General features: G+C 34.6%; 1 protein-coding gene across 4 annotated transcripts in view; it reads left to right on the top strand.

Annotated features, from left to right (window-relative positions):
• TAX1BP1 (Tax1 binding protein 1) overlaps positions 1–15,012 on the top strand; it is a 92,496-nt gene that overhangs the window by 59,430 nt on the left and 18,054 nt on the right. For all 4 annotated transcript variants that reach the window (XM_036864574.1, XM_036864573.1, XM_036864572.1 and 1 more), the window contains exons 12-14: positions 852–949; positions 4,089–4,214; positions 6,813–6,884. In XM_036864574.1, the coding sequence (XP_036720469.1) occupies positions 852–949; positions 4,089–4,214; positions 6,813–6,884 (296 nt within the window). The remainder of the gene's footprint in view (positions 1–851; positions 950–4,088; positions 4,215–6,812; positions 6,885–15,012) is intronic.

Raw genomic sequence — 15,012 nt, 5'->3', positions numbered from 1 at the left:
TATTCATATTTCTCTCTTTCTTGCCTTTTTTTTGTTTTTGTTTTTGTTTTGTTTTGGCTGCTTTGGATCATTAGGGTACTTTCCTCATTAATGTACCTGTTGGTGGATAAGTTAAATATTTTATGAGTTTATTAACTTACAGAACAGATTAGAGAGACATAGTGAATACATGAACAACATGAAAATTTAAATTAACTCTAGGTTTTCACTTGTCCTAATGTCTTTTTTTCACCATTTGTTAAAGATTTGACAATAACAAAAATAAATACTAGAGCATGAAAGTATATTTAATTGTGTAGTGTCTGGGGCAATTGGTGTTTTAGACTTTTTAAATGTATTGTAAGTTTCCTATACTATTAAATATTTAGATTCAACTGCTGTAGAACAGGATCCTGCCTTCCATTTCTATATATCCTGTGTAGTACCAAGAAAGGTGTTATATTGACTTAATAAAGACTTATTGAATAGTAGTGAAGGACTAGAAAAATGATTTAATATGTTTTCTCAAAGAGTATGGCTTTCCTATATATCTTATCTATTAAGTATATAGAGAACAATTTCTGTGCCATTTTAGAACTATTTTTAGCTAGTTAAAAAAATAATGATTTTTAAAATTTGAATGAAAAAATTAAAATTAAAAAATATTAAAAAAAATTCTCATCTAATGTTTATATTGTCCTTCTCTGTTTATTTGGTATATGAATAGATGTTTTCAAATAGACGTTTCTCTCCTTTAGTATTCCATTTATTATATTTCACAGTATAGTGACCCTCAAGTTATTCTGACCAGGAAGATAATACAAGGATCAAAATAATTTTTAATAATCTTTTAATTTTCTGCCTTGTTATAGCTGAGGTAGATTTTGACAATCTAACTAAGGGACAAGTCTCTGAAATGACCAAAGAAATTGCTGCAGAAAAGTATAATAAATGTAAACAACTCTTGCAGGTAAGCTAGCTCTCTTGTAAGAGAAAGATTTATCAAATGTAATGGCTTAGCTTATCCTTATTGTTTTGATTGATGGGTATCCGAGGGTTTCTTTTTTATACCCATATACTGATATTTAGTTTCACTTTTGAGATGATAAGTAGGGGTTGTTCTGTGTACCTGTTCATGTAGGCATGTGTGTAAAATCACGATCCTTGGGAATTCCCTGGTGGTCCACTGGTTAGGATTCGGCACTTTCACTGCCGTGGGCCAGGGTTCGATCCCTGGTCGGGGAACTAAGATCTCACAAGCTTCACAGCATGGGCAAAAAAAAAAAAAAACAACAACACGATCCTAAAACTTTTGTTTTCTGTTCCCCTGATGTCCTTCTCTTGATAATGGGCAAGTGATTAATTGAGGTTGGGGTTGGATATTGTCTGTCTTCTTCTTCTGATAAGGATACATGAAAAATGTTTGAACTGCATAAAAAAGAAGTATTCTTTTTTACACTTACTGTAATAATAGCAAAGACTTTCACCACATCCTAAAGTGACTATATATGTAAAGTGGAAAAAAAGGAATGGTACCCAAATGAGTGGTTGCCTTTACGGTATTATTTTGATTATATTAAACTATTATTCAGACATATAAGTTTTGCAACTTCCTAGTAGTATTCACTCCTGGGGTAGTTAAAGGACAAAGGGAAAATGCTTCTTATTTGTACCTGATTTGGGGAAGAGAGGAAAAGATGTTTTGTGTATGTTTTTCGTTCATTCAATTAAATATTTTTTGTGTTTCTCTGTTCATGTGGAGAGGAGAGGGATAATTTTTAGAGCCATGTAAGGAAATTCATATATTATTATAGTAATTAACTTAAAATATTTTACGTTACTGTCTTTTTTAAAAATATAATATCTTTATTGGTGTCAGTGTTTTTTCTTTCTTTTTTTTGATAAATTTATTCATTTATTTATCTTGGCTGCATTGGGTCTTCATTGCTGTGCGCAGGCTTTCTCTAGTTGTGGCGAGCAGGGGCTACTCTTCGTTGTAGGTTGCGGAGCATGGGCTCTAGGCGCGCACCCTAGTTGTTAGTAGTTGTGGCTCGCGGGCTTAGTTGCTCCGCGGCATGTGGGATCTTCCCGGCCCAGGGCTCGAACCCGTGTCCCCTGCATTGGCAGGTGGATTCTTAACCACTGCACCATTTCTATAAATGGAATCATATGGTATGTTCTTCTTTTCCTGTCCCCTTTCAGCACAGTTATTTTGAGATTTGTTTATATTGTTGCTTATTATTGGTAGTTTATTCCTTTTTTTGTTTGTTTTTTTTAATAAATTTTATTTATTAAAAAAAATTTTAACATCTTTATTGGAGTATAATTGCTTTACAATGGTGTGTTAGTTTCTGCTTTATAACAAAGTGAATCAGTTATACGTATATCCCCATATCTCTTCCCTCTTGCGTCTCCCTCCCTCCCACCCTCCATATCCCACCCCTCTAGGTGGTCACAAAGCACCGAGCTGATCTCCCTGTGCTATGCGGCTGCTTCCCACTAGCTATCTATTTTACATTTGGTAGTGTATATATGTCCATGCCACTCTCTCACTTCGTCCCAGCTTACCCTTCCCCCTCCCCGTGTCCTCAAGTCCATTCTCTAGTAGGTCTGCGTCTTTATTCCTGTCTTGCCCCTAGGTTCTTCATGACTTTTTTTTTTAGATTCCATATATATGTGTTAGCATACGGTATTTGTTTTTCTCTTTCTGACTTACTTCTCATAGTTTATTCCTTTTTATTGTGAGTTCATCTTCTGCCATTTTAAAAATTGGTTCATATTATTATTGAGTTGTAAGTGTTCTTTATTCCAGATACAAGTCCTTTGTCAGATATGTGGGGTAAATATTTTCTCCCAGTCTGTGGCTTGCCTTTTTATTTCCTTAATGGTGTTTTTAGAAAAAGTTTCAGTTTTGCTGAAGTACAGATTATCAATTTATTGTTTATGTGTTCTTTGTATGTTCTAAGAAAATATTTACTACTCCAACTTGTAATGATTTTCTCTTGTTTTCTAGAAGTTTTGTAGTCTTAGGTTCTTTTAGGCCTGTTAACCATTTTTAAGTTTATTTTTGTTTATGGTGTGAGGTGTGGTGTGTATAGTAAGGATATTTAATTGATCCAGCATTATTTGTTGAAAGGACTTTTCTCCATTGAATTGCTCAAAGCATATAGCATATATTTTTTCTTTTCTTTCTTTTTTTTAATTAAAAAAATTTTTTTTATTGGTCTTGTTGCATGGCTTGTGGGATCTTAGTTCCCTGACCAGGGATCAAACCTGTGCCCTCTGCAGTGGAAGCGCAGAGCCCTAACCACTGGACCGCTGGGGAAGTTCCTCGTCATGTTTTAAAACTCCATTCTTTTAACATTCTGGGTTGTAGAGAAGAGCAATGTATAAGAAATCCATCTAAAGATTGTCTTGATCAGGAAATCCCAGAGTTTTAATTATTAATATATGGAAACAACAGCATTATAAATATGTGATTTTTATTATGTCCTTTGCAAAAGTAATGTGTGCTTATTGTGAAATCTTATGATGTTACAGAAATAAAGAATAAAGGTGGTAAAAAGTACCATTATGATCCTGATCCCCAGATATAAGGGCTATTAATATTTTGGTTTATGGAATTCCCTGGTAGTCCAGTGGTTAGGACTTCGAGCTTTCACTGCCGAGGGCCTGGGTTCATTCCCTGGTCAGGGAACTAAGATCCCACTAGCTGTGTGATGTGGCCAAAAAAAATAAATAAATTTGGTTTATTTTTTCTACATATACTACATAGACATCATATAAAATTGTGTTAAACAACTTTTAAAGCAGAAATGGGATTATACTATATATTCTGTTTTTGCAACTTGATATTTTCAATTAATGTATCTTGCCATTTTTCCTTGTCAATTTTTAGATCACTTTGTTCTTTTTCAATAAATATATTCTGTTCCATTGTATGGATATAAAATGATTTGTCCAATCTTCCACTGACAGACATTTTGGTTATTTCAATTTTTATACCTTTACAACAGTGTTATAATAAACATTCAGCACAAGTATGTTTGTATAGATATTAGCTGTATATGGATTTAAAATCTTTTGGTAATTATACTAATTTCATTTAGGATGAGAAAACAAAATGCAATAAATATGCTGATGAACTTGCAAAAATGGAGCTGAAATGGAAAGAACAAGTGAAAATTGCTGAAAATGTGAAACTAGAACTAGCTGAAGTAGAAGAGAATTACAAAGTAGGTTTACTATTCGTATAACTTGAGGCATAGTACCTGATACTTTTGAAAATGTGCTATCTATAATTTGGTCAATCTAACGTAAAGTTTCAACATGGGTAATTGGGATAGTATTTTCGTGTATAGATAAAAATGTACTATGTATTATGTTGAATACAGTTCATTAACTATGAACTGAGAAAATAGATACCCATATGCATTGCCATTGTGGCTTTCATTTTGTGGATTCAGATGGCTATTGAAATTATATCTTTAAATCATGCTTAGTTTTTAAGATGAAAGTGATCATTTCATATTCCTTTTTCACTTAATTGTGAATGTGTTTGTAAAATTATTCTAGGGCCTTGGTGGTTTTTTTGGGGAGTGTAATAAGATAGGATCAGTAATTTAAAAAATTTATGTAAAGGTTTTTAAATTTATCACCAAAATGTGTTACTTGTGATCCTAAATGAGATACTGCAGAGTAAGCAATACAGTCTTAATTAATGAAGATTATTTTTGCCAGTTTAACACTAGGCAACAAACAAGCCTGAATGGTAAATGATATTTGTAAAAATGTTGGACAAAAAAATTAGTAGGCTGTCTAGCTAATTAATAAGTGGAAAGACATTTTCCCTCTAAGTAATAAAATGTAATCTTAAGTATTTTAAGGTATGTGCATGTGTGTATAATTGGCATTTTTTTGTGTGTGTGACTAAAGACCTGGAAGTTCTAAATGATTCAAATTTGCTCTGTCATAGCTAATTGTACCTATAATCTAATTTTAAAATATAACATTCTTAAAGGCACCAAGAATTACTTTGTTTGGGTTGGTACAGGCTAAGGTAATTTAACTGCTTGATCCTTTTTTACTTTCATCTGCTGTCAGAATGAAATTTTGAAACTTATTTCATGAGGTTATTGTTCCTGGGATCACTGTGAATATTGTTTTTATTGCCTGGGAACTTCTGTTATTATTAAAAAGTATGAATACTGAATTTATATGAAAGTTTATTTTTGCAGATTGATTAGGAAAAATGATTTAGTAAATATTTATTGAAGCCTATTAAATATAAAGCACTATGTTAGCTATTATGTGGGTGATCATATAAGTAAGGCACAATGCTATGCTTAAGGAGTTTATAATCTAGTAAGGAGTGCTAGAAGTGTAATCTTGATATTCAAAACTCTTTCACATTCACAACCTAGGTAATCATCTTTCAAACCCATGGGAAGCTAAATAGTATTTTTATTTCATTAATGATAAAAATTAGCATCGAGATTAAACAGCATATTTAAGGTTGTACAACTGGTAACGGTGCTTGGCTTTTTGTTTAGTTTGTGCTGCTTAGACACAAACACCATGAGACAAGGCAAAATGTGATGAAGTTCTACATAAGCTGTAAGTCTAAGTACTTTAGGGCTGTTTCCAATGGAATATTTAGGAGTTAGATATTACAGAGAAACTAGACCTGTGAAAAGACCGAACAGGAGGGGAGGATAAACAGAGCTGGGAAAAAAAGAAACATCTTTCTAAACAGATGGAAAAGCATTACAGGTTTGGAGATCAGAAGTAGAGAGCATAATCTGGGAGCTGTGACAGTCTTGAGTAATAGGACTTTAATATCTGTGATGGAGTAGATAGATGTGAAAGATAGGTTGAAGCCAGATTTGGGGGGAGTTAAACTGGAATGTGGGTGCTATTTGCTGTTAAGAATTTTCTAGGAGAAAAGGGACCCAACCAGAGTGGGTCTTTATGAAAATAATTTGGTAGCACTGAGAGGATTTACAGGTGGGAAGGGTTTTTGAAGGTAAGAAAATTAGGTACAAATATTCTTAGAATGAATTGATAAAGGCCATCTCCTTGGATACCTTCCCCAATCACCTACCATTGAATCTATCAAGGAAAGCCTTAGGGAAAAACCATTGAAGAATAGTTTTATTTGTATACATACTGCTTATGCTGTAATAGGCAAATAATGGGTAGTTGTTGAATAAATGAAAGACTTGGAAACTGAAAATGTTGAGAAGTAGAGGAAGAGGAGAAGGAGTGTTTAATATAGTTTCCTAGCTTCAATCACAGTGGGCTCTGAGATTAATAATATCAGTTAACAAAAGTAGAAAAGTAGGTTTGGGACATTTTACCCTTACAGTGCAGAAGGACAACAGTGAAAACATGTTTACCCATCAATTAAAAAGGCAGATTTGGATCTTGGGAAAGAGTGTGGCACATGAATTAATATTTGTGATTTATTCATATAAGCATGATTGTTGAAGGCATAGAAGAAAGGGAGTTTACAGAGAATGTAGAGAGAAGAAGCCAAAGAAGAAACTTTGGAGAATACCTATATTTGTAATGGTGAAGAAGCAGACTTTTAAAAAAGAGCATGAGAGGATGACAGTGTTGGTGCAGTTTCACATAAACCAGGGGAGAAGCTTTAAGAGTGAGGGAAGTTAGTCAATAATGACAAGTAATTCAGAGATGTCAAAGAATAAGAACAAGGAAAATACATGGATATGGTAATAGGAATTATTTTGATAGAATGGTATGAACTAACTGTTGAAGGGTAAGGAGAGAGTAGATGATGAAAAATAATGATAATTTCTTTCTCTCTTCAGCTTCAATTGGCAGAGAAGGACAAAGAGATAAATGGTCTAACTTCATATTTGGAAAACCTCTCCAGGGAGAAGGTATTGAACAGTGTACTTAAAAAAAAGTTTCATGTGACACTGAATGATAATACAGCTTTATGAAGGGACACACATTTTACAGTTATGTGAGGGTGATTTTTTTTAAAAAGTTAAATGACTAAAGAAAAGACAAACAGGTGTTAAGACACTTAGGTGGAAAATGTTTTTAGTTAAATAATATTTAAAAATATTTTGTTAGAAAAATGCTCAAGTGTTGAAAGTTAGTTTGATTTTTGTTACATAGTTTGTATTTAACAAACAATTTTACAGTGTTCAAATTTAAGAGAACAGTAAACAAATTTAAAATTATACCTAATGTATTTATCTGGTTTTCTTTTGTAATAGGAAACATTTTAGAAGTTGTTTAATGATTTGTAGCGTAACCTAACATTCAGAGCATACATTTATAATATAAAATATGCTGTAGTGCAACATTTCTCACAGTATGGTCTGTGGTCCTTTGGGGGTCCCCATCCCCTTTCAGAGGTCTACAAAGATAAAACAGTTTTTGTAATATTACAGTATTTGCTTTTTCCCTACTCTGTTACATTTGCACTGTTGGTATAAAAGCAGTGGTGGGAAAACTGCTGGTGTATTAATACTGAATCAAGGCAGTGGCACCAAACTGCACTAGTAGTTTACTGTATTCATCCTAACCATGCGTTCACAGTTTAAAAAAAAAAATAGAAAACAGTTTCACTTAAGATGACGAAACAGTAAAATATTAATTTTATTGAAGCTTGACCCTGGGGGGTGTTTTTAATATTCTGTGTGATGAAATGGGAAGTACTCGGAAAACACTTTTGCCTAATGAAGTAAAGTGGCATTAAATACCTTTAAAGGTAAAGCACTGTGTGATTGAGTTCTAAGCTGAACTAGCCTCTTTTTATATGGCATATCATTTCTATTTTTAAGAATGACTAATAGACAAAATTTGGTTATTCAGACTGGGGTATTTGGCAGATATTTTCTTGAAAAGAAGGGAAGTGAGCCTGTTACTTTAAGGAAAACCAGTTGATAGTATTTGTTGCCAATGATAAAATTCAAGCTTTTAAGAAAAAATTAGAATTTTGTAAACCTAGGAGTCACCTTGTTAGCCATAAATTCAGGTAGGGTCTAAAGCGGCTTGTTATGAATGACAAAAGACACTCCTATCATTCAGGAAATTCCAGAAGTTTTAGGAGATCTGTGCCAGGAACTGGGGACAAGACCAAAAATGTTTTTTATATCACAGTGTGTATTTATGTATGTATGTACAGTCATCCCTTGGTATCCTCAGGGTTGGTTCCAGGACCCCTCCAAGGATGCCAAAATAGGAGGATGCTGAAGTCCCTTATATAAAATGGTGTAGTACCATCGGCCCTGAGTATCCCTGGGTTCTGCATTGGCTGGCCCTGCATTGGCAGATATGGAGGGCCAACTGTATTTTTAATTTATATTTGGGTGTCTGTGTTCATCTGTGTGTCTATCTAATCTAATCTTAATACATATCATCTTATCTTCCTACTTGGTAGTCATCAATATGAGCTCTTTTTAGTCAATGGATTAAGAATTTTTTTGATGTTCACATAGTCTGAGATTTGGTCAGTGGGAATACCTTCAAGCTGGTTCCTGATCTGCCTCAATATCAAAAGGATATTGTTGGTCTTTTGAGCACTTAATTTTTTTCTAGCACTGCAAGGTATTCTCATACCTTTATTCCCTCATCTTTGGAATTGGCCATTTTTTTTACAATGAAGAAGCTCTGGTCCTTATTTCTCCAAGGAGTTCTGGTTGCTTATTAGTGGGAAATGGTATTTAGAACCCAAAATACAGGCCCTAGGTGTGCTCATTGCTTGTAGATCCTTTCAGTGTCTGAGCTGGGAAAGGTGTGTATTTTAGATATCATGAGTTCTAGTCCAATTCCACACTGGTTCTTCCTTTCCTTTCCTTTTTTTTTTTTTTAAAGAGGCATTTTTTAATAGACATTATTACAGTAATTTTATCTAACTACAGAAAGAGATTATCAGGATAAGGATGTTGGTGTGTGTGTGTTTGTTTTTGGTCGTGCCACGTGGCTTGCAGGATCTTAGTTCCCTGACCAGGGATCAAACCCTGGCCCCAGCAGTGGAAGCGTGGAGCCCTAACCACTGGACCACCAGGGAATTTCCCCTTGCCTTCATTAATTCCTATTTGTACACTTTTTCCACAGTGAGAATCCTGTGCCCAATAGTGTCAATACATTGAATCTACTTGCTAATTCCAATATCCCACACCTTCAGAACTGCTAGAGCCGTATCACTAAAAGAAGGAAACCTATTAAGAATAGAATTGAATTCAAGATTGTTTGCAAGTCCTTCCCCCCCACCCCCCACCCCAGGTTGTCAGTATATCGCGTTCAAAGGTTACTTGTGTTTGTTCTCTCTCCCTCGCCCCCTTCAGTGTATGGTAACACAAAATGACAAGTGGGTTAAAAAGATCCCTGCAAATAAACAGTGGATTAAAGCTAATTAAAACAATAGGAGCACAAATGAAGAGTTAGAAAATGATTTTTTATTTCCAGTATGAGTTTTCCTCAAGTGTATTTCAAAGTTAAAACAATGATGACCTAATCAGATTTGACAAGAAGTTGACAATATATATATTCCAAATGCTTAAGACAACTTTTTGAAATATGGATGTACCTTAACCATTTTTGGTAAGAAACCTGGCTCTAAGTGTATTTTGTGCTTGGAGTTAATAGCTAATGCTAGAGAGAAGCAATCAAGATACTTTATTTTTATATATTTTACATTTATAAAAAATATATATTTCATATATAAAATTTATATATAATTTATATGTAAAATTATATATATAGAATGTTTTATATAGTTATTTTGAAGTTTCATATATAACAGTGAAAGATAGTGCTAAATGATTATAACCATTTGTACATTTTGTTGTGTTACAAATGGCTGAAATCACAAACAGAAAACAATATGGTGACTGTATTAATTATGCTGCACAGCAAATTACCTGAAAATGTAGTGGCTTAAAACAGTATTTGTTATCTCACAGTTTCTATGAGTCAGGAATCCAGGTGTGGCTTAGCTGGGTCCTCTTTAGACATCTTGCAAGACTGCAGTCAGTGTGTCAGATGGGGCTCAGTCATCTCACGGGTATAGATCTACTTCTGAGCTCACTACTTGTTGTCAGGATTCAGTTCCATGCAGATAGTTGGGTGAGGGCCATAATTTCTTCTCTGCCATCTTCCATGAGGTCACTCTCCTCCTCTATGTTTTTTTTTTTTTAATATTTATTTGGCTGCATCAGGTCTTAGTTGCGGCGTGTGGGATCTTCGTCACAGCATGCGGAATCTTTTGTTGAGGCATGTGGGATCTTAGTTCCCTGACCAGGGATCGAACCCACGTCCCCTGCATTGGAAGGTGGATTCTTAACCACTGGACCACCAGGGAAGTCCGTCCTCCTCTATGTTTGACTGAAGTAAAAGGTTATTCAAACCACAGGCAGGGTAACCTTTAAAAATGTAAAGCTGATCCTTTCTTGCTTGAAGCTCCTTAACGGGCCTCCCATGCATTAGTGCATTTAGGATAAATGCCAAAATTCTTTTTTGGCTGCACCGTGTGGCTTGTGGGATCTTCGTGCCCCAACCAGAGATTGAACCTGTGCCCTTGGCAGTGAAAGCAACAGTGAAAGCGCGGAGTCCTAACCACTGGACCACCAAGGAATTCCTGCCAAAATTCAACGTAGCATGTAATATTTTATATGACTGGCCTCTCTCTTTAGTCCCATTTTAAGCCACAGTTTCTTGTTTGACTCTCCTCTATTGTAGAATTTCTCTCAGTAGTGTTCTCAATCTTGACCTTGAATCAGAACCACCTGTATTATTTGTTTGTTTTTTAGGTAATTATCAAATTTATTTAAATATTTTGCCTTTTTGTAATATTAAAGATTAAATGGCGATATACAACATGTATTTGGGGAAATATGAGCAAATACAACATTATAAGTAATGATAAGAGTACAGTCATGACTTATTACAAGCTAAACAAAAGTTAGCAGAGCTTGTGCCTTTGCAGGGAAAGGTCAACATACAGTCATATATATAGAATGCCACAGACTAGATTATCTTGAAAATTGCCCTTTTTCACATTACATTCATATAATGTCATTTAATATAGTTTGTTAGGGTACCACATTTTTTTTTTAAATTAATTTTTAGTGGAGTATGGTTGCTTTACAATGTATTTGTTAAAATACAGATTTCTGGCTTCCATTCCCAGAGTTTCTGATTTGTAGGTCTGGGGTGGGGCTTGAGATTTGCACATTTGACAAGTTCCTGACGCTACTGGTCTGGGGACCACACTTTGAGAACTGTTGTAGTCACTCGGGCCTTACAACTCATGAATTGCTTTCTTGTTTCAGGGCCCTTGTTCATGTACTTTGCTAGGAATATTCTTGCCTACAATTCTTCGTTAACTTTTTTTTTTAAAGAAGAATTTTTTTTGGCTGCGCCACGCGGCATACAGGATCTTAGTTCCCCAACCAGGGATCAGACCTGTGCCCCCTGCAGTGGAAGCCCGGCGTCTTAACCACTGGACCTCCAGGGTAGTCCCAGAAGAATTTAAACATATGTAAGAAGAGAATAATGTAACGAACTCAGTTGTACTTCTCATCGAGCAATCAACAGATGTTACTTCGTGGCATCTTATTTTAATTTTCTTTTAAGTATTTTTTTTTTTGAATTTGTTACAGTATTGCTTCTGTTTTTATGTTTTGGTTTTTTTTTTTTTTTTTTGGCCATGAGGCATGTGGGATTTTAGCTCCCTGACCAGGGATCGAACCCACACCCCATGCATTGGAAGGCAAAGTCTTAATCACTGGACCGCCAGGGAAGTCCCAGTGCCATCTTATTTTGTCTGTTCAACCGTAGTTCCCTTCTCTCTTCCCCCAGTGGTATTTTTTCAAGTATATCCCATAATTCCTATTATTTTCCTCTGAATATTTAACTATTCCTACCACTCTTGACTTATTCTTTAAGTCTCAGATTAAATCTCTCTTTTTCAGAGAGGACTTCTTTGACCTCTCAGTCTAAATTAGGTACCTTTTTTAAACTTAAACCTGGGAGCTGTACTTTTATTTTATAGCACTTACCATAATTTGTAGTTAATATTTCTGTGCTTATTTCTGTAACAACTCCCTTTGCTTAATTATAAGGTCCATGAAGAACAGAGATCATGTTTATTTTATTCACCACTGTATTTGCAGCCTCTAGTACAGTGCCTTATATTTGAAGTTAAATATTTGTTGAATGACTAAACAAGTTAATGGGGCAAACATAATTTATAGCATTTGCTTATAAAAATATTTGGTAAAAGAAATGTAGTGGGATCAGCAGTTTTGTTGTCATTTAATACCCTGCCCTGCCAGGAATACAATAGAAGTAGGCCAGTTTGCTTTCTACTTCCTGTCTTCTTGAGTTACTCTTGATTTCCCTGCTACTGACACTATAGTTTTATATTACTTCTGAAGACTGTATTTATAAGAATTTCTGTTTGCTATTTCAGCAGCTTGCTTCATGTTTGTCTTCTCCCCCAGTGTTTCTCAGTACCCTCACTCCTGCCACAATCCTCTGCAGAGTTAGGATTACGTCCTTTTTGTTCAGCACCGAAACCTAGATCCAGACAGTGCCTGGAATGAACCAAGTGATCATTAAGCATTAGTTGAGTGAGCAAATGACAAAATGGATGTATCACCATCTAACAGAATGTGTGTTTTACTTATTTTGTTTCTTGTCCATCTGCCCTGCTCTAGATACAGACTTCATGTGGGCAGAAATTGTTGTGTGTTTTGGTTATTCCTAAATCTCTAGTGCCTGGAGAGCAGTGCCTGCTGCATATTAGATACTCAATAAGTATTGAACATATATGTGGATAAAAACTCATTATAGTGTTTTTAAGTAACTAACTCCCTAGTATTATAAAAAAATATATTTTAAAAATAACTTTTAATAGTATGAAGTAATTTAGGATTAAAAACCCTACCAATTTAAATTTATTTAGAAACTTAATATACCTTAAAGTATCTTATTTTTTCATGTCATTCCAAATCCACTATTTAGAATTATTTATCATTTTCATACTATTTCAGATATTCTGTATAAGCCCCTTACTAGAAATATGAAAAGGGAAGAGTAAAGAAAATAATAAAGCAAAAGCACAATGGCAAATAATGATGAAAATGATGGTGGGAAGTACTTTATTAACTATTACCAGAGAAAAAATTAAAATAAAAAATTTTTTAAAGTAAAACTTTCAAAATGTTGTTTAACATCAGGTACCTGACTAGCGATTTTTCTGAATCATCATTTCATATTTCCAGATGATCTGCTTCCTTTTTAAGAATAGAAGAGTAATATTTGTATATATTTATAAATGATTAATGGAAGGTATCTTGAGTATATCTGTGATTTTTGTGGGTGACAAAATTAAAGGTACTGCAACTGTTGCTATGTTTTTTTGCCTACATCCATAATTGAAGAAAATGCTAAATTTCAGTTAGAAGTTAGTGAAAAGATATAAATTTTTTTTTTTTTTCATTTAAGTTCATGGATCTCCTGAATTCTAAACATGGATCCTTTTGTGGGGGGGGGGGAAGCATGCATTGTGAATACAAATTTAAGAATCTTCTCTGAGTCAAGAGTTCAGTCTTCTAATTTGCCAAACAACCTAATCATAACTATTTTGTCCATGTTCCTGTGTTCTGTTTACCCTGCCTCAGTTTCCCCCATGAGGAATCAAAGCTGCTTATTCCTCCTTTTCTTACCCTTATACTATTTGCAGAGGATTTATTTTATCTTTGATGGTAGAGGAGTGGAGTATGAACCTAGAGGAAACTCTTTATTAGGTTGGAATTCTCTATGAAGTTCCTTGGCTCTGTCAGCGCATGCATAAATGTTTTGATGAAACCCTTGACTCCATTTAAGTAGTTTATTGTTTGCTTACAGAAGAACTTAACCATACTCCTTTAAATTGATTTGCTTACACTTTTGTAGAAGTATTTTATCATCTCTTAACTCTTTTGCTGCTTTCATGCCCTTTTTTCGCTTTTCTTGAATCATCTTTGAAATATTTTAAAAATTTACTCTCTCCCTTTTTCTCTCTTCACATTTCCACTTAAACATCTTGAATTACTATAGTGGTATGTCAGGGGTTTTTGAGTCTTGGAGGTGAGGGGACATCCGTTGAGGGCCTGCTGTGTTCTAAACACTCCCCTCATTTCTCAGTAGTCCTCTGAGGCCTGAAGAAGATAAGTTCCTCAGGGTTATTTGTGCTGGAGCTGATGAGCAAATTCTGGTCTGACTCCAATCCACCATGTCATGCTGCGCCCCTGATTATTTGTTTCTACTTTCAGCTGTGCCCAGTATAGTTTTGCTAGATTAACCTTGCTAAGGACCATTTCACTGTGTTATTATTGTTCAAGAACTGTTAGGCCCATTGTAGTAAACTGTATGACGCATCTGGCACATTTGCCCTTCAACCTGTTGTTTTTAGCTGCATTTCTTCTACTCTTAACATGCATCCTGTGTTCTAAGTAAATCATTCACTTACCAATCCTGCAATATGTTATATTTCATATGCCTTCTGTACTCTTTTCACGTGCTTAGGAAGAACTTTTAATTCCCATTTCTCTTTTCAAACCTAAATTGACTTGCATTTTTCATGTTTACCAGTTTTGCTCTCAGTGATAATGACTTATTCCATTTGAAGGCCACTTACTCTATTTTAAGGTCATTTTATAGGTAAAAATTTGTTAACATAGAGTCTCATCTCTACTCCCAAGGGATGACAATCAGCAAAACCAGCTGAATTTTACTTTACAGATGAAAATTTTCATTCTTATATCCTTTGTTAATATGTTTGGTTGAATTTTTTAATTTTTAATTTTTATTTTTAAAGTTTTTTTTTTTTTTTTTGGATGTGGACCATTTTTAAAGTCTTTATCGAATTTGTTACAGTATTGCTCTGTTTTATGTTTTGTTTTTTTGGCTGTGGGGCATGTGGGATCTTAGCTCCCCGACCAGGGAGATTGAACCTGGACCCCACCATCATTGGAAGGCGAAGTCTTAAGCACTGGACTGCCACGG

This window comes from Balaenoptera musculus, chromosome 9 (assembly GCF_009873245.2).
Source record: "Balaenoptera musculus isolate JJ_BM4_2016_0621 chromosome 9, mBalMus1.pri.v3, whole genome shotgun sequence".
Lineage (NCBI taxonomy): Eukaryota > Metazoa > Chordata > Mammalia > Artiodactyla > Balaenopteridae > Balaenoptera > Balaenoptera musculus.
The sequence above is the reverse complement of the archived record's forward strand: the minus strand, read 5'-3'. Positions and strand labels throughout refer to the sequence as shown.